The sequence below is a fragment of the Protomyctophum parallelum genome (assembly GCF_964188405.1).
Source record: "Protomyctophum parallelum genome assembly, chromosome: 19".
In the NCBI taxonomy this organism is placed as follows: Eukaryota; Metazoa; Chordata; class Actinopteri; order Myctophiformes; family Myctophidae; genus Protomyctophum; species Protomyctophum parallelum.
Genome location: NC_139717.1, coordinates 41543163 through 41566426, shown reverse-complemented (window position 1 = coordinate 41566426; position 23264 = coordinate 41543163). Strand labels below are relative to the sequence as shown.

At 45.1% G+C, this 23264-nt stretch overlaps 1 protein-coding gene across 1 annotated transcript in view; it reads right to left on the bottom strand.

The window, feature by feature from the left end:
- plcb4b (phospholipase C, beta 4b) overlaps positions 1–23264 on the bottom strand; it is a 90549-nt gene that overhangs the window by 34001 nt on the left and 33284 nt on the right. Inside the window, exons 2-5 of the mRNA XM_083790629.1 lie at positions 19525–19622; positions 9851–9931; positions 8487–8546; positions 2044–2187 (exon numbers count right to left, since the gene is read on the bottom strand). Coding sequence (XP_083646755.1) covers positions 2044–2187; positions 8487–8546; positions 9851–9931; positions 19525–19608 — 369 coding nt within the window. The 5' untranslated portion in view covers positions 19609–19622. The remainder of the gene's footprint in view (positions 1–2043; positions 2188–8486; positions 8547–9850; positions 9932–19524; positions 19623–23264) is intronic.

The following is a 23264-nucleotide window of genomic DNA, read 5'->3' as shown; positions in this document are numbered from 1 at the left end:
ACACACACACACACACACACAAGGACCCATAACTTTGGGATTGTACGTGCCGGCATGAATCCCTCATTGATATTCCAGCCTCATTTCATTCGCCTGGATTGTATTCAACGTTTGTTCTCCATTTAGCCCAAGGTTTTGATGGAGCCATCCATCTTCCAGACAGACCGGCGGGTCCGAGAGAAATATTAAACTCTGCTCAGTCAAAAAGGTCCCAAAGAGCTTTTCCTTTTCCGTGTCTGGCTTCCTTATCTTTCAATTACGGTTGAGCCACTGTAAGGCCACCCTGGATTTTCACCTCCCCCCCCCAAAAAAAGGAAGATTAGAGCTGCCTTTTCGCCTGTAGTTATCGTTTTTTCCTTTCATTTTTTAGCTGTCACTCACATTTCTTTGTAGGTCTGGGTCGAGATAAGAAAAATGGAGCTTCATGTGACAAGACAACAATAGCTTGAAGCATCAAAAAATATTTTTTCCTCTAATGCAGTGATTCTAAAAATTCCACCAAGGGTCCTTGAGGGCGAGTGATATTCATTTTTGAGGGGCGCTAGCCCTTCCCATGTCCAGCTTTTGGTGTGCGTGTAAACACAAACTTCAATACAGTGAGGACATGAATAACAACAAGAAAGAGCAGTAGGTTGACGGGAGGGCGAGTGACACTTTGGCAAAGGCCGTCAGGATCGGGACTCGAACGCATAACACGCTGTCAGGCTACATTGAGCCTATAGGTGCCCGGACCGCTGTAGGTCAGTGGACCGGGCCGAAATTATTTAGTACAGCATCCAAAATCAGTGTAGCCACCATAACCCCATATACATCAAGCTCACAACGTGACAAGGTGTTTGTTTGAGGGCCCAGAAACAGCCTGAGAAACACTGCTCTAATGCCAAATAGACGTTAGGTTGAAACTGTGTGTGTGTGTGTGTGTGTGTGTGTGAGGGGGGGGGGGGAGACATCATATCTGACTTATGTGATTTATTGCCACCTGGCCAGACCAATCCATCCCAGAAAGATTGCACATTCATCTGTCTGAATGTGATATTTATAGGCCGTTAGCTCTGTGGGCTTTACACAAAAATGTGACCATGATGTGGAAGCCTGCAGCCAGGGGTCAGTGTCTGTAATGTGCTACTGTGGAGAGACAGAGAGAGAGAGAGAGAGAGAGAGAGAGACAGACATAGAGAGAGAGAGAGAGAGAGAGAGAGAGAGAGAGAGAGAGAGAGAGAGAGAGAGAGGGAGGGAGAGGAAAGGAGAGGAAAAGAGAGAAAGAGAGAAAGAGAGAAAGAGAGAGAGTGAAAGAGTTGTGCGTACGTGCGGCGTGCGTGCGTGCCTCATTGTTGTTGTTGTCGCGTGTGACATTTTTACTTATGATATGTTCTGACATTTTGCATATTACAAGAGTAAGGACACCATGGCATAGGCCTGGTATCTATTGTTTTGGGTACAGCTCGTTCTTATTGTGACAAACACAAATAGTTTCTTTATGTTCGAGTCAGAACTAATTTACCGCCCAACTGTGTGTCTGATTCTACTCCGCATGATGTCATGTAATTAAAACACAATAATCACCACCTGACATACTACTGCCTTATCCAATGACTGATTGATGCAGAATTCCTCCCCTGCCAGCCCGCCGCTACAAATTGAACTTTGTATCGCCTCCGTCGGGTGGAAACCTCATTGTGTCCAAAAAAACTGTTAATTTTCAGGATTCAAATTCAAAAGCAGCAAAAGTAGCAGATCTACAAGGCTCCGCGCCACGATTCGAGCTTGCATAATGACCTGCTACTTTAGATACTTGTCCGTGACGCTGGGGATGCAGGGCATTAAATTATGGACAAACACAAAAGTGAGTTCTGCCTGATGGCGACGACGTTCAACCGCAGGGCGGTGCGGCGTCCCTCTATGACAGGAAGTGATCCACAAAGCCTGCAAACGCGACTTGTCTGCAAGCGATAGCGGTGTGTGCGATGAGAGCGTATATTAGGCATCATTCGCTGAGGAGCAGCTGAACAAATGCTCTTTATCTCATGTGTTGCCGTTATTTACCCTGGCGGTCTCTGGGCTCTCGGCCACCAGGAACATGAAGCTGAGGTTGACCATGTCCGTCCCGGTGCAGATACAGATCACACAGCCCTCCAGGTCCGCCTCCGTCTTCCCCACGCCTTCGAACGACGACAGGATTTTGGGGTCCTGAATGATGGAGAGAGAGAGAGAGAGAGAGAGAGTCAAAATAATTAATTCCAAAATACAGAAAGATGTATAGCAAAAACAAGACAGATGAAATCCAAATCACATCCGTTCTTATCATCATGGCGTAAAATAGACACTATGCCTATTTGCTCAGACAGACGTAAAATTCTCCATTCATTGTCAATGGGAATTTAACGTTTGTTTAAGATGAAGTTTGTGGACGGTAAACAAAGCTGGATATAGATGGGGCCCCTCAAAAATGTAGGCAAATGTAAACATACAAACACATATATATAGTGCTTTTCCGCTACATGGTTAACAGGTCGATTCGACTTCAGTCGCCTTTGTTTTGCTATTCCAGTGGGCAAAAGCTTCAAGCGAGGTTCCAAGCAAGCCAAGGTGACGTGAAAACACTGCCAACTAGAAAAAGTGCCCTTCTGGAGTTCACTCCTGTGAACTTTGGAAGCCAATCTTAACCAATCAGGATGGAGTCTGAGAAATCTGAAAGACCGGTTTGGTTGAATGGCTCTAGAGAGACTGTGTACCAATTTGCGTGATGTTTGGACAAAATCTGTAGGTGTACTGTGCAAAAACTTGTTTTGCACAAAGCGGCCTCCTGGTGGCGCTATAACAGGCCGTTCTGGAAAGTTTGGGGCAGAGGTTCATCGTTGGCATCCAGGGAGTGTGTGTGCAAAATTTGGCATCGACCGGGTTAACGGTGGCCGAGATTAGCTGCTCACGGACACACACACACACACACACACACACACACACACACACACACACACACACACACACACACACACACACACACACACACACACACACACACACACACACACACACACACACACACACACACACACACACACACACACACACACACACACACACACACACACACACACACACACACACACACACACACACACACACACACACACACACACACACACGGACGGACGGACGGACGGACGGAGTGCAAAACATACTCTCCCCCCATGCCTTCGGCCTGGTGGAGACAACTACTGGTTGGTCAGTGAATCATCACAAGCACCGCTGCGTCACCAGGGACACCCCTACAGTATAACTAAGCTGCCGAATATCTTAAATAAATGTAGCATTACCCATTTCTCGCCTAGAAATGTTATCTGAAACCATTTGTGAGCAGTGCTAGCTGCTCACAACATGTGGCTATTGTTTTTTCGATGTTACTTTGTGTGTTAGTGTGTCTGGAAGTATTATTCCTCCCCTGTGAGGTCGTGTGGGTCAATACGCGCAAGTAAGACGCGCAAACGCTGGAAGCGAACGCAGCTCGTAAATGGCAATAACAACAATTAGAATAAATTACTTACTTTTTTAAGGTTTTATTTTTAAAGTTCTCTTTTTTGTGTATTTTTTAAGATTTTATTTTTAAGTTAAGTTTTTTGAAGTCAAGTGTTTTTAAAGTTTTTTTTTTAAGTTAAGTTTTTTTGTGTTTTTTAAGTTTTGAAGATTTTATTTTTAAGTTAAGTTTTTTGAAGTGTTTTTAAAGTTTTTTTAAGTTAAGTTTTTTTGTGTTTTTTTAATATTTTATTTTTAAGTTAAGTTTTTTTAAGTTAAGTGTTTTTAAAGGGTTTTTTTTAAGTTAAGTTTTTTCATTTTAAGTTAAGTTGCTGCGCCCTCTGGTGGCGGGCGGGTGGTGTAACAGCGGGACAGACAGACAGACACACAGACAGACAGACAGACATGATCTGCAGGGTCTCATAGTTAGTGCTTACTGCATTCGCAATCATCGTCAGACATTATCACCATAAGTCATCATCAAGGCACCTCACGCTCACGTCACACAGGGTGTGATTTTTTTCGGGCCTCCAATGCATTGGCTTTTGAAGATTACGTCATATGGCAGCCAAGGCTATGAGGCTTTGAGGATATTACAATGTTTATTTAGAGCACTTATGACATAAACCGACGTAAGGCGTCATGTGGCTGATATAAATACAGAGGGCGTTAGGAACCCGCTGCGACCGCATGCCCTTGCTGACGTCGACCCCAGGCAAGCTCCGACCCCACAGCCTCCCACATGAAAGGCATATGCTCTAACCACTACCCTGGGGCGGCCGTGTGAATATTGTTTAATTGCACAGGGCGAAATAGAGATTGTTTTCGACATTGTTCTTTTGCAGGCCCCTGTACCACCATGAGGGTTGGATGTTGCCATGACGACCAGCTACGCTGACGGGGTCTGCAGTGAAGAGCGAAATATCTGGTAGCAGGAGCAACATAAGTGTCCAGCAGATACCATCCAGTGGAAAAGCACCAATATTCACCATCTCTGTCTGATGGAAACCTCATGTGACCAAAACTGTTACTTTTCAGGATTCAAATTGAACAACAGCAGATCTACAAGCTCAAAACGTGCCACTACGGAGCGAGCTTGCAGATCTGCTACTTTTGATGCTTTTGTGTGACAGGTGCATTATGATCAAGGTTTCTGCCTGACAGCAGCGAACATATACCAGATCTACAAACTCACAAAGCATCTAGCAAAGTGCCTATTTTCACTACTTTTGCGTGACGATGTTGGTCACATTAATCTATGAAAAAAAAAGCGCTAAACAGTCATCCAACCTAGATACAGTACATGCACACACATGCACGCAACACCAACGAAACATTCCCTTTGATGCCTTTAAATCAAATTGAGTCACCATGTGTCCACCGTGGGGACCAGTGTGACGCGTCTCTGCTGCTTGAACGACTGCGTGACAGACAGCAGGCTTCAGGCAGCGCGCCTCCGTTCAAACGCAGCTGCGGGTGGTTCATCCGATTAGCCGGCGGCGTAACCGCGTTAGCGTTAGCCGCTGCCGCACGTTCCCCTCATGCGACGACGTGCATGAAGCAGGTTTGCTGGGCAAACCGCAGGCAGGATGTGTGGGGGCGGGGGGGGGGGCACGAATGCATGCACGCACGCACCGGCACGCTACGTGCGCTGCCGGGCGTTGGCGCACTAGGATTCACACACGTACAACAAAGAATACGTGCACTGCACAGTGTACACACACGCATGATGAGCACGAATACAAACCGACCCCCACCCTCTCTGCCAACAGCACGCACACACGGACACTTGTATTAATACTCGTTTTAGGACGGTAATTTTATAAAATGAATAAAACTTAAAAATATATATAGCATAAAATGAGCCTAATCCTAAACCTGAATCTTTTCTTAATCATTTAGTATGTCTAACCCAAATTCTACATTAATTGTGGGGACCTTTGCGCTAGGGCTGACCTCAATTAGTCGAATAGTCGACTAATCGATCGGAACGGGTCTCAGTCGACTAAGATGTGGTCAGTCGACTGAGCAAAAAATAATAATAATAATAATATATATATATATATTCTTTTGCCCCAAAAAATTGTATATAAAAATACAATATTTACAAAAATATACAAAAAGATTGTATTATTCCACTAGGTCTGTGGGGGACATAAACACATTTGAACATTCTGACTGTTCAAATCTCCAATGTGCATGTGGAGTGTGTCTGCCTGTGTGGCAATGTGCCACTGCCTGTGACTTGAATCGCACAGTGCGCTGGCCTGATAGACTCCAGAATCTCAATCTCACCTGCTGTGCTCAATCTGGCTAATGACAAGCCTCTCAGTTGTTCACAAAAAAAAAGGGGGGGGGGGGGGGGTTTCGCACTGTGCGATTCAAGTCACAGGCAGTGGCACATTGCCACACAGGCAGACACACTCCACATGCACATTGGAGATTTGAACAGTCAGAATGTTCAAAATGTGTTTATGTCCCCCACAGACCTAGTGGAATAATACAATATTTTTGTACATTTTTGTAAATATTGTATTTTTATATACAATTTTTTTTTTTTTTTTTTAAGATATTTTTTTGCGGCTTACGCCTTTTATTGATTTTTGAAGGGACAGACAGTAGGCTGACAGGAAACGGGAGAGAGATGGGGGGATGACATGCAGTAAAGGCCGTGTCGGGTCCGGGAGTCGAACCCGCGGCACACTGCGACTGGATTACCAGTCCGGTGCCCAGACCGTTACGCTACGGCCTGGGCCTTATATACAATTCTTTGGGGCAATTAGTCGACTTGGACTATTAGTCGACTAACAGCAAATGTATTCATCTATCAGTCGACTATACAAATCCTTAGTCGGGGACAGCCCTACTTTGCGCACACACACACACACACGCACGTACACACACACACACACACACGCACGCACACGCGCGCAGCTGATGGTTTGATTGTGTTTTGAGCAGCTCTGCTCGGTCCAGCAGAAGTCGTTGCTCATTAGGAGCAGGCGTCCATGTGGCCGTTGCCCCCGGGCGCCGTCAGGAAGCCTCATTTGGCCGCCCTGATGACGCGCTAACCACATCAGGACATGATACCACCGGCAAGCAGAGCACAATCAGTCAATATTTAATACATATGTTTGTTTGTGGCCTACATCAAACACAGCTGATTAGCTGATTAGCTGCCATCTGCGTGGGGAACAGTTCATGCAGCTGATCACACACGCTCATCATAGCTGGAAAGCAGTCATTTTGACTGAAACTTTGCATTGTGGAAATCTTCAAAATGACTATTATAAATGATTTTTATGTACAATCATTATAATTGTAATAGTTACAGTTTATGGGTATAGCACCTTTCATTTAACCCATTCTGACCGGGCACCCGTTTTGGTGTCGGCATCATGTTATGCTTTAGCTATTGAAAAATAGCAGATCTACAAGCTCATATCGCGCCACCGAGTGGTGCGCTACGAGCTTGTAGGTCTGCTATTTTTGAAAAAATCGAAGACCGACTGACATTTCTAGAATCTGATCTCAGGTCAGAATGGGTTAATCAGACCAGTGTGTGTCCAGTGGAAACCTCGTATGAATCTGATCTCAGGTCAGAATGGGTTAAATCATGGAGCTCAAATTGCTTTACGTCAAAGTCATACAGAAGAACAGCCTAGATTGAAAGGAAGAAGGCAAACAACAAAGTGACCTGACGAAGATGTGACTGATACATCGAAAAGCTGTCTATTTTTTACTTGCACCCTGATAATAAAATAAGGGCTTAAACTGTCTGAGTTGCTCCAGTGCTTTCCTTCCTCCTGCAACATGTCCTGCATCTGAGATGCACCAGACTGGCCTGCCATATAGGCTTGAGGCGCGGTTAGAACTCCCTTCTGCTTAACCCATTCTGACCTGAGATCAGATTCTAAAAATGTCAGTCGTTCTTCGATTTTTCAAAAAATAGCAGACCTACAAGCTCGTATCGCGCCACTCGGTGGCGCGATACGAGCTTGTAGATCTGCTATTTTTCAATAGCTAAAGCATAACATGATGCTGACACCAAAATGGGTGCCCGGTCAGAATGGGTTAAACAACAAAGTGCTTTGCATTAAAAAGAATGGAAACAAGATAAAAGTAGAAAGAAAACGCAAGTTGGATTAAATCGATGATTAAGGATGTTAAGTGGATAATGAAATGAGAAGCTTTGAGAATCACGAGAAACGGGACGCTATAGAAAGGCTAGGTTACAAAGATGTGTCGTTTAAAAAGCTCATCGAGCTGCTACTTTTGACGCTTTTGAATTTGAATCCTTAAAAAAGTATGTTTTGGACGTTTTGAGGTTACCGCCCAGCAGAGACGATATGAAGGAGTAAATAAATGTGTCATGGCTGTGTTCCCTGAAAGTGGCCACAAATCTGAAAACGGCAGAGCAAGAAGTCCGCCGCGGTCGATCGATATAGCGAGGGTGAGGATGATTACAGGTATGGATGACCTGGCCGACGCCGCACCTGTTGGGTTACTGCAATTATATATCGCTGTAGCAAGAGAGGTCAGTAGGGATATGAAGCATGGAGGGAGAGGGGCGATACTGAACGCTTGGGTGGCTGGGACAGAGAGAGAGGCGTGAAGGTTGAGGAAGAGGGGCGATACTGAACGGTTGGGTGGCTGGGACAGAGAGAGAGAGGCGTGAAGGTTGAGGAAGAGGGGCGATACTGAACGGTTGGGTGGCTGGGACAGAGAGAGAGGCGTGACGGTTGAGGAAGAGGGGGCGATACTCAACGGTTGGGTGGCTGGGACAGAGAGAGAGAGGCGTGAAGGTTGCCAGGGCTTGCCATTATTCCCTGCGCGCGGTGGCATCGCACACCGACAATCCACATGCTTGTAGATCTGCTATTTTTGGTGTGCGACGCGGCCGTGCAACTAAATATTAAACCTGGCTTGAGGTATACAGTATGTGAACGATTCATTTGTCTCACTCAAGGTCTCACCTTCGGCATAGCTCCAACACGAATACTGTTGATGAGAGAACATTCTAGGACCTGTCCTTCCTGCAGAGAGAGAGAGAGAGAGAGAGAGAGAGAGAGAAGGGCGGGAGGGAGGGAGGGAAGACAGACACGAGAAATTGGGAGAAGTCTAGCGCCTCGTACATCCTCTCATCATTTATCATCTTGACTCTGTGAGTGTGAAGATCAAGGTGACCCTAACATGACTATATAGGCCTTTAAGTCATTTTGAAATGACAATTCAACGACTACTTATGCGCTAATAGCCTCGTCGTGTCATTCAGGACGACTGTCTGCGGTACATGTCCGATTGTACTCGACTCGTCCGACAATAGATTTATGGTCTAGCGAAAGATGTATTCCTTTATGTCTCCCCCTCCCCCCCCCCCCCCGCTCTGAATTCAGACATGGTCCTATGTAATGTCATTCTAATATGCAATGTCCCATGGTTCTACGTGGTTGGTGCCTTGCATGGTTTCCGCCGCCATCGGTGTATGAATGTGTGTGTGAATGGGTGAATGTAATGCACAATGTATGTAAAGCGACCTTGGATAAAGACGATATATAAATGCACCATTTACCATTTGTCACCATTGTCATTATATGTAATGTTCTATTTTAATGTCCTTAATGGTCCTGTAATCAATGGACCATACGTAACGTCTCATGGATCTATCTAATGTCAGTTAACACTCTTATCGCCCAGCGTTACATCAGTACACCCAGCGATGTGTAGCTTCAGAGCCCATTTCAAGGTGACACAGACAGCCATCATGGTTGTGCCAGATAGCATAGCATGTAGCATAGCATGTAGCCAAATGACCCCCAAGAGGATCGACAACCACCGGAGGTATGATTACTTCCAACATGACAAACGGCGGGACCGCGATGGGTCGTCAAAAACACAATCTTTTGTTAGAATTGGAATCATTGATTTAGATTAAGAGTTATTTACGTTTTAAGATTTTTTTTAATCCCATCCATTAAAATGGAATGGAATGACATTGAATGTGCGCTCTGATATGAAACGAGTAATGTCTTTTGATTAATCTCCGTCCTGGGGCGTCAGGCGTATTTATTTAATAGGACGTAGGTCTGTGTTACCCATTCTGAACGGGAACCCATTTTGGTGTCGGCATCATGTCGTGCTTTAGCTATTTAAAAATAGCAGACCTACAAGCTCGTATCGCGCCACCGAGTGGCGCGATACGAGCTTGTAGGTCTGCTATTTTTTGAAAAATCGAAGAGCGACTGACATTTTTAAAATCTGATCTCAGGTCAGAATGGGTTAATCAGACCAGTGTGTGTCCAGTGGAAACCTCGTATGAATCTGATCTCAGGTCTCATACCTTCCCCTCGCTCTTCCAGGTGATGAAGAAGCCGAACTCGTCCACCCTCATCTGGCAGTTGGGCTCGAACACATACGGGTCCTGTGCAGAGAGAGAAGGACGTACAGCCAATCAATCAAACGGCTCTTATTAGAGCTGGCTGGACATTAAGCACTTTTATTACACAGCAATTGGTCGAATGCTTGATTCCGATTGGTCAATCGCTGAATTCAGTGGTGTGTTATTTCTCGATAATGACTCCACAGTCTAATCAAAGTATATTAGAGCAACTGGCTGCGCTGCTTGAATTGTATGCTGCATCCAACATGACAGCCATGTAAACAAACACACCATGTCATTTACAACTAAACATTAACCGAAAATGTATTCTATTTGATCAACTCACTTCCTTGGTTTCCGAGGTGACTGTGCTGCTTACTGTGACGGCCAGCGCGACACTTAGAGAATACTTCATTACTGTCAGCAAGGAAATACCTCGTTTTATGTTACTTTTGGGTCAATTTCTGAATGTATTAATAAAATAGCCGTGTAATAAGCGGGATAATGTACTGTATGCGATGGTGGTAGTTTAAAAAATAATGCCCTTCAGGATGATTAAACACCTCGACTTTGTCTGTATTTAAACACTTTTTATAAAATAGCAAAAATACTTTTTTTCGCTAAATGTTAAACAGCCTTTTGCAAAAATCTTGCAGTGTGCACCCTGGCACATTGCAATGTGCCAACATGCACGCACGCACGCACGTCGCACGCACGCACACACGCACAAACACTTTACAGAACAGGACAGGACCTAGTGCTAGGGCAAACACAAAGTGAGATAAATGAGAAGACCATGAAGTGTTGAGTGCAAACATTGTTTGCCTCGAACACTGGATAACCCCATGCAGGGAAACTGTGTGTGCATGTATAAGTGTTTAAGTATGCGAGACCCTGTGTTTGTGTTAGCCGACAGAGAGAGAGAGAGAGAGAGAGAGAGAGAGAGAGAGAGAGAGAGAGAGACAGAGAGAGAGTGTGTGTGTGTCAATCTGACACATCAAAATGGTGCGTGTCTGGCTTTGGAAGGATCTTCCTCTGCTCTGGAGGCTTAACATGGGCATTTACTTTGCACGGGCAGGCACACGCACAGGCAGTGAGCGCACACACACAGGCAGTGGACACACACACACACACACGCACACGCCACGCACACGCCACGCACACGCACACACCTCACTGAATCTCTTCGTTTTGCACGGGAGCGAATCCATTTCCTTTTCCATTTCCTTGTTTGTCTCTGCTATGGCTTGGTGGCCATCGTGCCAAACAGTGAGTGAGTGGCCGTAATTGCCTCATTGATCTCCTGTGAGCCGTCGGCGCGGTTCTCTCAGAGGAGGCCATTTAGAATGTCGCCGAACCCCCCTTAGGCATCCTGCCTGCTGATTGGAGGAGAATGACAGTGACTGGTCCTCATCGGAACACAGGTCAAAGGTCAAAATACGTGTTAAATCTCTCCTCTATACGTATCCCCAGACGTGCGTGCTTGTGTGCGTGTCCATCCTAATGCGTGTGGAGGAGAACCTGTTCACGCCAGCACATCTAGTGTCAAAATCATCAACTATTTTCATTATCTTCTAATATCTTCTCCCCTTTTGCAACCAGATCTTATTTTAATGCTGTTTAGGACACAAGAAACACTTTTATGGGGGTTTCATATGTGTGTAATGAGTGTTTTTAGATATTTTAGTCATGACGCCATGTCCTTGAGCAAATGTGACCGGATTTGATCGAGAGACTGCCATTGGATTTTTTTTCCATTTTCATTTTTATCATGTCATATGAAAGCAGGGAATCATAGCTTCAAATTGACATACGAGTTGTTCAGTTTGACCCACCAGTTTTGGAGATATGGCTTTTAGAAAAAGGTCTTGCAGGAGTAGTGGAAAAAAAAGACCAAGCCGAGAAAATGGGCTTCAAAGCTTTAGTTTAGTGATCTGTGACTTTAGGGGGCGCTGTTTTCCCTTCATTCCCCCATTAGTCAACCAGCAGTGTTGCCATGTCTGCTTATTATAATTAGTTGGCCTCGTTTCTAAAGAAAAATAATGCATAGGCCTACTGTACCAATTTTATAATAATTTATAACCTGTTAATAAAAATGTATTTGACAAAAATAAAGTGTAGTTGATTATTTGGGCTTGTTTTTAAAGTGTAGTTGATTATGGAGAGTTGGTAACCAAGTGGACCCCAATTAGATCTTTAACTATCGAGTGTAAAAATAAACCTTAAAGGTCAATTTTATTTCATTTTACACTCTCATACACTCACATATACATAATTGTTAAAAATCTGCATTACTTAATTTACAATAAGTCCACACAATTAGAGAATGTTGTTATCTTGATCGTTTGCCTGCTCTCTCTCCTTTTTTAAATAGGCTACTGTATTTATTTGGCATTTTGTAGTATGAAAAAAGGGAAAATAACCGTGGCAGATAAATTAGGCCTATGTACATGTTCCAGATGAGTACAAATAAAAGAGCTATATTAGCCTGTTATTATTATTATTTGTCTGCAGAACCCCCATCTGAAAATAATGTATGCCAGGGACAAGATTGGTTTTGTTAAATGCTTGTAGATCGGCTATTTTTGCTTATTTTTCATATACCAGGTTGCTTATTTCTCTCACAGAACCTGGCAACCCCGCAACGATAGCCGTTAGCTACATTTAGCATTATATTATTATTGATATCAATCCTGTAGCTAAAACAAGTACATTATCGCGCTATATTACATATCGATGCGATCTGCGTTATTATGATCTTCATTTTCATGGCAAGTACATTCGAAAGCAACTAATAATAACCACGTCATGGTGACATAATGTTACAATGTTTATATTAAATTCATTCGAGTCTTCTTCTTCTGCTATTGGAAATAGGAAGCCATTTCAGCATGTTCCTTTGTTGTGATCACCAGTGCCCCCATCTGGAACATTAGCATGAATTAGCTTTAGGCGGACTGAAAATAAACACACTTTTTACAAAATATGATTGTTAATACTTCTTTCTCTGCTATTTCTGTTAGCCAGTTAGTAAAAGACTAGTATTATCTTCCAAAACGTGTACAAAAAGGCGGATTTTAGCGGAATTTGCATACTTTAGCAGGGAAGCTGTATTTTCTGGTTAGCATTGGTTGACTCAATGGTTATAACATTAGACATAGTGACATGTTTAAGCATTTATTTCATATTTATATGTCAATATCAGCTCTGAAATTTATTTCAGACCTGCTCTAACATGCCATGAATAATAATATAGCTTCAGATCATTTTAGACAGAAAAATAACAAAGGAAAAATAAAAAAAGTTTTTCAGCTGTCCTGAACAGTTGCAACTTGCGCGATGGCAGTCTGTACAGTACATCGCGTGGGGGCACAAATTATGTCGTGAAAATGTGATCTCACTTCCTTCCTGGCCTACAAGTCACACCTCCACGTGGCCTCCCCCCTCTCCACAAGGAGGGGCAGTGCACCAAAGCACTGTGGTCATTGTAGGAATTCAGCAATCCAGTCAAACCCTAGTCAAACACACTACATCATTCTTCTTGCCATATAGGGTGCAAATTTCAAATTGTGCTACTGTCATCTAGGCCTACTACAAATACTATTAACCCATTCTGACCGGGCACCCATTTTGGTGTCGGCATCATGTTATGCTTTAGCTATTGAAAAATAGCAGATCTACAAGCTCATATCGCGCCACCGAGTGGCGCGATACGAGCTTGTAGGTCTGCTATTTTTGAAAAAAATCGAAGAGCGACTGACATTTTTAGAATCTGATCTCGGGTCAGAATGGGTTAATCAGACCAGTGTGTGTCCGGCGGAAACCTCGTATGAATCTGATCTCAGGTCAGAATGGGATAATCACTCACTGAACATAGCAGATGGACACGCTCAACAATAGCACATCCCGTTCGAGTATTTTCAGTGAAAGCTTTCCCCACGACAACGGAAAAACAATAGTAGAGCGGGGCCCCTGAGGGACACTGGCGGTCAACCGTGGTAATAATAAAGTGGTAATAACTTAACCCATTCTGACCTGAGATCAGATTCTAAAAATGTCTATTACATCCTGACAGTTTCATTATTAACCCATTCTGACCTGGGATCAGATTCTAAAAGTGTCTTCGATTTTTCAAAAATAGCAGACCTACAAGCTCGTATCGCGCCACTCGGTGGCGCGATATGAGCTTGTAGATCTGCTATTTTTCAATAGCTAAAGCACAACATGATGCCAACACCAAAATGGGTGCCCGGTCAGAATGGGTTAAGGCAAATCGAGGCAAAAGCTTGAAATTATGATGACATTAATTTGACGTCACATCGCCCAGCCCTACTGGACAGGTGTGTGTGTGTGTGCGTGTGTGTGTGCGTCCATAATGTCATCTGTGCGTCTCTCCTTTCCCCGCCCCCCACCTTTCCTCTTCCTAACTGCTCCGTCAGGATGGTAATGATACCATGCAGAGTCAGAGAGGAACCATCCAGGACCATAACCGGCTCCGTGAACTCATACTGAACATTATGTTTGATCACACGCACGCACGCACGCACGCACGCACACACGCACACCAATTTACCTGCCTCTACCATCTGTCGCTCTGCGGGACTTCAATGAGTAGAGAGCATTTTCTGGAAAGATCCATTCTCCTTAGCATACTGTGTGTGTGTGCGTGTGCGTGTGTGTGTGTGTGTGTGTGTCTGTGCCCGGCGGACCCTGATGGATATTGTCACGGGGCAACCCGTGCCCTATATATACAAACACACATGAAACTGTTTCCTATAACATGCCAGGACTATATGGTTTTAAACTTTATTGAGATTGTAATCACTGATTGGTTAGTTGTCTCTCCTGCACTGCTGGTGGCATTTCCCTTGATGAGGAAGGGGCCGAGTGCAATGCAGGAGAGGGGTGTTCCTCCTTATGCTTTGAGTATTTGTCATTGAGTTCATGCTTATTTATACTTGTTTAATTGTAACACATTATTGAGAATGTTTAGGTTACTGTTTATTCAAGGTGTTGTTGATGGAAGTATTTATATTAGTGAAGTATTTGAGAAGAAATGTGCTAATTGAGTCTGTGCCCAGTGGTAGGATCCACTCCTATTTAAAGGAGGCTGCAGGGACAGGCTAGATCAGTGGTCCTCAACAGGCGGACCGCGGTCCACGACCGGACCGCGGCACACCTCTCTGCGGACCCTGGAGAAATGATAGAATAAAGAGAAGAGGCCTGGGCCGTGGCTCAGCGGTCCACGCACCTTGGCTGGTAATCCAGTCTGGCAGTGTGCCACGGGTTCGACTCCCGATCCCGACGGCCTTTACTGCATGTCACTCCCCCATTTCCTGTCAGCCTACTGTCTGTCCCTCCATAAAAAAATATAGGCGAAAGGCCGAAAGCCACAAAAAAAAACATTTAAAAAAAAAAGAATAAAGAAAAGAAAAATAGTCACCGCAACCGCGAGTTGAATTCTCCGTTGTATTCGCTCAATGCCGAGCAATGTCATGGTGACAATGTTGCATGTTAGCACGCCACGACAGAATAGTTGATCTCATAACAAAAGGACATATCTAAACATTTTGCACCGTCTGTGAGAATGTACAAACATTCCTGTGTCAAACCTTCCATGTTTCAACTCTGTACTGAAAATCCTGAAATGTTTGCACATCTCTCTGCTAACACACCAGATGTTGTTGTGGTCAATGAAGAGAACAGATCAGTTTTCATTCTTGAAATGGCCTGACTGCACCTTTGATTCATTAAGTACCAGCCGCTCCTCCAGACCATCATAGAGCGCTAGGCTATCGGTGAAATCTACTTTATCTTCGGCAGCCTAGGACACGTACACAGAGAGAGAGAGACCAAGTCAATTCACAAAGGGGTGTGTAACTGGGCGGATCATCACGTTCCTCAGCTTTGCCTGACAGTCAGAGGCGCGCTCATTTGGGAGATCAATTTCATTGCTCCACGCCCCACTTGAGACCATAAAAGGCAAGCGGAAACAGATGGAAAACGACGTGACTATCCAAAAGGGAAAGATCTACATTCTTATAACGCAACACGGTGCAAGTATACAAAGTTTAATGCCACCACCAAATAATAGGCTAATAACAATTGCAATTGCTAATGACCAGCATTGCTCAACAAGGTAAAACGATGATGTTAGGATCCAGCAGGGCATACTGGCACGCTAACATACGTGGATGTACTCAAGAGTCTTACTAATGATACTAACGAAGGCTCTGGTCAAACAGAGCCAGGGTGCTGATACTGTACACGTTGGCTCACTAATAATAATAATAATAATAATAAAAATACTAATACTAATAATAATATATTGCATTTATAACGCACTTTATATTCGTAAGAATCTCAAAGTTCTACAGCAAATTAATAAAAACAGAAGAACATCACACCATTAAAAACATCGAACGGGAACACTATTAACCCATTCTGACCTGAGATCAGATTTAAAAAATGTCTTCTACATGCTGACAGTTTTCTGAAAACTGTTTCTACGTCAGTCGTTCTTCGATTTTTCAAAAATAGCAGACCTACAAGCTCATAGCGCGCCACTCGGTGGCGCGCTATGAGCTTGTAGATCTGATATTTTTCAATAGCTAAAGCATAACATGATGCTGACACCAAAATGGGTGCCCGCCCAGAATGGGTTAAAACATAAGGGTAAGGCTCTTAAAAGGCTTTGTTAGAAAGGAAAGCCTTTAGTCCTCTCTTGAAAGTGTCGACCGACTGTGGAGCTCTCAGGTGGACGGGGGGAGAGCGCTCCACAGTTCAGGGGCGGCCGAGGGTCCCCCCATGGTGCGTATAGGTTAATCTTTATGGGTTTGAGGAGGTTAGTGTTTGAGGAGCGGAGGGAGCGGGTTGACGATTGAAGTTCCTTGAGGTAAGGGGGAGCGTTGCCGTGGACGCACTGGTGGGTTAGCAGGGAAATCTTGTATAAAGACTCTGCTACACCAGTGGGTCTGAAAGTGTGGTCCAGGTACCCTCATGGTTCATTGAGGGGGTTCCAAATGGCCCCGTATTTGTGTGTATCTCTAAGGGTGTAGAAATGGAAACAAATGGACCTGCAGGTGCCATGTCAGTGTTTTCCGACAACCCAATAATCCGACGTCCCGTTGGTTCCGACTGGCCCCACACTATAACCGTGTCAGACTAACGGGATGTCGGAATTATGGGCAGTCCCCTGGCCGGCATGCATGGGTCCATTGTGGTTCCATTTGTACACGGTGGGTACACCCAGACATACATGACAAGGGCCGGCAAGATGCTGCCTGGGGGGCATCTCTTTCCGGGCCAGAAAACCGGAAACGCTTTGCCCACGCTACAAGTTGCAGCCGTGCGCAAGTTTAAAAACCCAGAAGAGATGCCTGCGGTGTCTTGGCGTGTATTTATAAGATTTTTATTGGGGTACAACTGTCTCAGAGTTATGGGGAAACTAATTGAAATCAAAACGTTCGAGAACCACCGCGCCACACTAAACGGTACAGAGCCGTCGTTAGCATCATCGGTAGCACCTGTTGAAGGAGGTATAAGGAAGAGGTTAAATTTCCTTCCAATATGGCTGCTGTGCATATACAGAGCCCGGACAGGAAACGTGCAGCATGAGGCCTATAGCAGGCCTATAGCAGGGTTCCTCAAAGGACCACCCATCAGACTATCTAGGGCCCATCTGTGGCTAAATGTGCCCATGATGCAGGCCATAGGCTCCAAGTATGAGGACACTCTATCCACCAGTGCACTGGCCCACTTTTCAGAGCTACTTTGATCTTCTTCGGCCGCCCCCCCGCCCACCTCTGTGATGAAGAGGGATCCTCGTCCTCCTCCTCCCACACTGATGCCCACATTAAACACTAAAGGGATTTCCTGGCTGTGTGTGTGTGTGTGTGTGTGTGTGACACACTTAGCATTTGCCAGGCAAATGTCCTAGCTAACTGTCCTGATTAAGTTAGCGAGAGGAAACATGGCAGGAGGACACACACACACACACACACACACACACACACACACACACACACACACACACACACACACACACACACACACACACACACACACACACACACACACACACACACACACACACACACACACACACACACACACACACACACACAGTAATTTCAGTGAGCGAGGGTATAGGGTCCCTCAGTGACTGTGGTTCAGACAATCAGCCGCCACGTCAACCACTTCTTAACCCATTCTGAACGGGCACCCATTTTGGTGTCAGCATCATGTTATGCTTTAGCTATTTAAAAATAGCAGATCTACAAGCTCGTATCGCGCCACCGAGTGGCGCGATACGAGCTTGTAGGTCTGCTATTTTTGAAAAAAATCGAAGAACGACTGACATTTTTATATGATCTCAGGTCAGAATGGGTTCATCAGGACCAGTGTGTGTCCGGCGGAAACCTCGTATGAATCTGATCTCAGGTCAGAATGGGTTAATGAGTGTGATCAATGAGGCAGCTCTGATGAACACAACATGACGTAGCCATACTGTGTGTGTGTGTGTGTGTGTGTGTGCGTTCAAATGCTTTGTCTCAGGATGTACAGTACAGTACAATACGCGTGCGTGCGTACGTGCGTGCGCGTGGAATGGAGGGGAATATTCAGTGCCGTCTGGCGGTCAGCAGGGATCAAATAGGACATATCTCTATAACAGCGATTAAAACATTATGATCGGGGGAAGGACTTCAAAAGCAGAGGCATGGATCCCCCCCCCCCACCACCGCGGGCAAGTATGTATGTGTGTGTGTGTGTGTGTGTGTGTGTGTGCACGCTTGTGTGCGTGTCTCAGAGTCATTAGAGTGACTCATGACAGTCATCAAGTTTATCGGCAAACCCTGTGAATCACTACACTACAAGCGGCCATCTTGGCTCCAGGCTCATCGTTTACTGTGTCCACAGCACAGGAGCAGACTGGTGCCAATAAAATCCACTAGAAAAAGTAATTTTAAACCCTAGCAGGCACCCCTCATGTACGTAGGATGCCTTATGAATATTAACCCATTCTGAACGGGCACCCATTTTGGTGTCGGCATCATGTTATGCTTTAGCTATTGAAAAATAGCAGATCTACAAGCTCATATCGCGCCACCCAGTGGCGCGATACGAGCTTGTAGGTCTGCTGTTTTTTTTAAATCGAAGAACGACTGACATTTTTTTAATCTGATCTCAGGTCAGAATGGGTTAATCAGACCAGTGTGTGTCCAGTGGAAACCTCGTATGAATCTGATCTCAGGTCAGAATTTAGGACAAACAAATAGAGAAAAGCAGGATTCAACTAGCAGTGCCTTTTGTCTGTGGTGTGTGGCTAATATACTGTACAATCGGTAAATAGCTTCAGAAATATACTGGGGGCAATCAGATGTGAATGAGTCTTACACCTGTAGTCTTAGATAACTGCTTTTGAGTTACAACTGTACTTTGACCACTTTTTCCGTCTACACCAAATCTAGTCACCAAAAAATAGGCTATTATATCTGCTATTTTTTGGCTAAGCACCCCCCACCTCACCCCCCAATTTGGCTTTTTGCCAGAAGGGCATATCTCTCACTCTCTTTTTTTTCAATTGAATTCCCGCATGGCGTTTGAAACACCGATGACATTGTGGTTATATTCACCTCGTCAAACCTGTCAAACGACGCTCCCTCCTGCATGAACTCTGGCAGATGCTTCTGCCAGAGGAACTCGTAGGACTTCGTCATGGCTGCTCACACACCTGAGAGAGAGACAGAGAGAGAGAGAGAGAGAGAGAGAGTCAGTCAAAAACACTCCTGGGAGTTTGTGTTGTCTGTATACGTAGGAGTGCGGTGAACACAAGAGCTATAGCGTTTCGTCTGCCTGCTGTGTCCGTGTACATGGCCTGAAGTGCTTCCCTAATTCACAGAGCCCTCGAGCAATGGCTGCCTGCCACCTCCAAATATGTTCAAATCTGAAATACGTCAAAAAGATTATGAAAAATAATAATAAATAATAAATGAACAAATGTACACAAATACTGTATTCAACAGGACAATCGTTTCCGTGAGTATACGTGAGATAGTAGAGACTGGCCAGTGCCACAGGTTCATTTTACCAACCATATCATTAGTACCTCTTGGAGTTAGGCTTGTCCTTGACATAACCTCCCCTCCTCCTCGATTCATTTGACACATCTGCTCACATGTGTCATAGTGTCAGAGCGCTGTCACATTATCGGAGAAATCGCCCAAATGCAGGTAGACTTTGTGTCATTAGACCCCCCCCCCCCCCCCAATATGACAGACTGAAGTGAGAGCGTTATGTTCTATCTATAGCGCTGTCGGCACTTACTTAGTCACTCATGCAAGGCATCATGGGAGTTAAATGCTAGACGGTGGCGGAGGTGTTTTATCTGTTAAATCTCACCTACCGCTCACCACATATGGATGGCTGTTAACAGGTGTGGGTGAACAGTAAATGTGTACTTGCACTCGCCCATGCGTGTGCACGTGTGTGTGTGTGTGTGTGTGTGTGTGTGTGTGTGTGTGTGTGTGCAGATAATACAGTGCCCATTACATGCTGCAGAGAGTAGATTTCCTTTTCTCAAAGGGAGAGAGAGAGAGAGAGAGAGAGAGAGAGAGAGAGAGAGAGAGAGAGAGAGAGAGAGAGAGGGTCAAAAGGGTTAAACATGGCCTGTGAACTGGGAGGAGAGACAGACATTTAAAACACGGAGGGAAGAGAAATGAGGAGAGATGGAAATGAGAACGACAGAGAGAGAAGGAAATAGCAAGGCGTTAAGAGATGGGAGACAGGGATATTAGAGAGAGAGCAAGAGAGAGCAAAAGATACAGAAACAAAGAGAGACAGAGAGAGAGAGAGAGAGAGAGAGAGAGAGATGGGGGTGAATTGACGTAGGAACTGAGACACACAAGGGAGAGGTAGAGAAAATAGAAGGTGAAGACAGCTGTGTGTGACAAGAGAGCGAGGTGGCCGGGGGTGGGGTGGGCTGTTTGGCTGTAGTTTGTGCTATCTACGCCAGCCGTCCGGGAACCTAGGCTGCAAATTTGCAGCCTGACAGTGTGTCGTGGGTTTGAATCCCGATGCCCATGACCTTCGCTGCTTGTCAATCCTCCATCTCTCTCTCTCCGCAATTCCTGTCAGTCTACTTCACATGCATGTACGGTAAATGCATGTTTTGTAATAATAGTATAAATATGATTAGGGCTGTACATGATGTACCACTTGACTTCAGCCCTATTATATTTAACCCATTCTGACCTGAGATCAGATTCATACGAGGTTTCCACTAGGACACACACTGGTCTGATGAACCCATTCTGACCTGAGATCAGGTCAGTCGTTCTTCGATTTTTCAAAAAAATAGCAGACCTACAAGCTCGTATCGCGCCACTCGGTGGCGCGATATGAGCTTGTAGATCTGCTATTTTAGATAAATAGCTAAAGCATAACATGATGCTGACACCAAAATGGGTGCCCGGTCAGAATGGGTTAAACTTTGGTCATTAGAAAATAGCCGATCTACAAGCTCACAATGCTTGTAGATATGCTAATTTCAAAAGATATTTTATACATTGTATATATATTTCAAAACATTTGAGTTGTCTTTCCACCACTGTCGGTAGAATGCCAATGAATGTTGTGGAAATGTTCTACGTGAAACTGGAAGAAATGGAGGTAACAAATCAGCCAACGAAACGCAACATGCTAATGTTGTGCCGTTTCAAATGAACCTAAATACAATTTCTCCACCTCAAGTGTCTCCGGACCCCGCAAAAACAGAGCCAAATGTGTTTTCAAACTTTGTTACTAACTACAGTATGAATAAATTAGAATAATAAAAACACACGCACACGCGCACGCAGTTCTGCAGCTCGGTTCATAATATGCCCAGTAAAATGGTTGGCTGTTCTTGTAAGTTGTGGCTGAATAGAACAAACAAATTGCACACACAGACCTCCATACGGACGTGGGTCTGGCTCAGCCAGGCCCATCAAACACAGCCCTCCATATGGACGTGGGTCTGGCTCAGCCAGGCCCTTCAAACACAGCCCTCCATACGGACGGTGGGTCTGGCTCAGCCAGGCCCATCAAACACAGCCCTCCTCCACCATCTGTGACACAAACACAACATCCTGTCATGGGACAGAGAACACAGACGCACACTTCCTGTGGAGAGATGAGGAACGGGGCAGGCTGGCCGGCAGCCAGTGAACACCCACAGGGGACTGCTTTAGACACATGGAAGGCTCATATAGGCAACATTCAATATCCACATCTACGGGGAGTAGAGGACACAGGAAACCGTCGCCGAATCTGATTAGGAGTCAAATGTCTCATGCGCATTAACCCATTCTGACCAGAGATCAGATTCATACGAGGTTTCCGCCGGACACACACTGGTCTGATGAACCCATTCTGACCTGAGATCAGATTCTAAAAATGTCAGTCGTTCTTCGATTTTTCAAAAATAGCAGACCTACAAGCTCGTATCGCGCCACTCGGTGGCGCGATATGAGCTTGTAGATCTGCTATTTTTCAATAGCTAAAGCATAACATGATGCCGACACCAAAATGGGTGCCCGGTCAGAATAGGTTAACCCTAAGAACCCTAGCATGCCCGTTCCCTATCCTGGGCATGTCATATGAGCCTATATAGGCGAACATTCAGTGAAAACGGGCAAATATACCCAGCCCAGACGACCCACAAGCTCACAGTGTGTTACAGCACAACGCGCTGTGAGCTTGTTGATCGTCTCATTTTTTTGAGTGGTGCAACCACTCCTACATCCAGCAACGTCCATGTACCTAGGTAGGTACCTGTATGTGTACCTGTATACGTATCCGTGAGCACGAGTGGCGTGCGCATGCGTGAAACCAACAATGGCCAGCAATGTCCGCGCGCGTGTGTGTGTGTGTACAATGCGCGTGCCATGCTGCGTGCGCTGCGTGCGTGCGGTATTGCACGCGTGTGTGTGTAGTCGCACGTGTGTGTGTGTAGTGTTTTATTAACGGTTCCCCAAACGGTTCTCATCAGTCGTCATTTAGCTCTGCTGTGTCTGTGCAATGTGCATGCATGCAAGCAGAGCCTGAGGTGACGTCACCCCACCTAAAGGAGTGTGTGGGCTCGGGGAGGATACGGCCACTGTTCTGTGCATTCAGCGACCGCTTACCGCCGCGGAGCGGGTGATGTCGAAGAGATCTCCAAAGTGTGGTTAAAGGGTAAGACCACTTTTTTTGAGGTTTGGGTTGTGTAGTTACTTTGCCATGATGCAACTCCAAATGTGGACAAGAAATAAAACATAACTGCTCCAGTGATTAGAAATTGATAATTCAAAATATGCTCCTCATTGACTTACATTGTAGCTAAAACAGCTCTCAA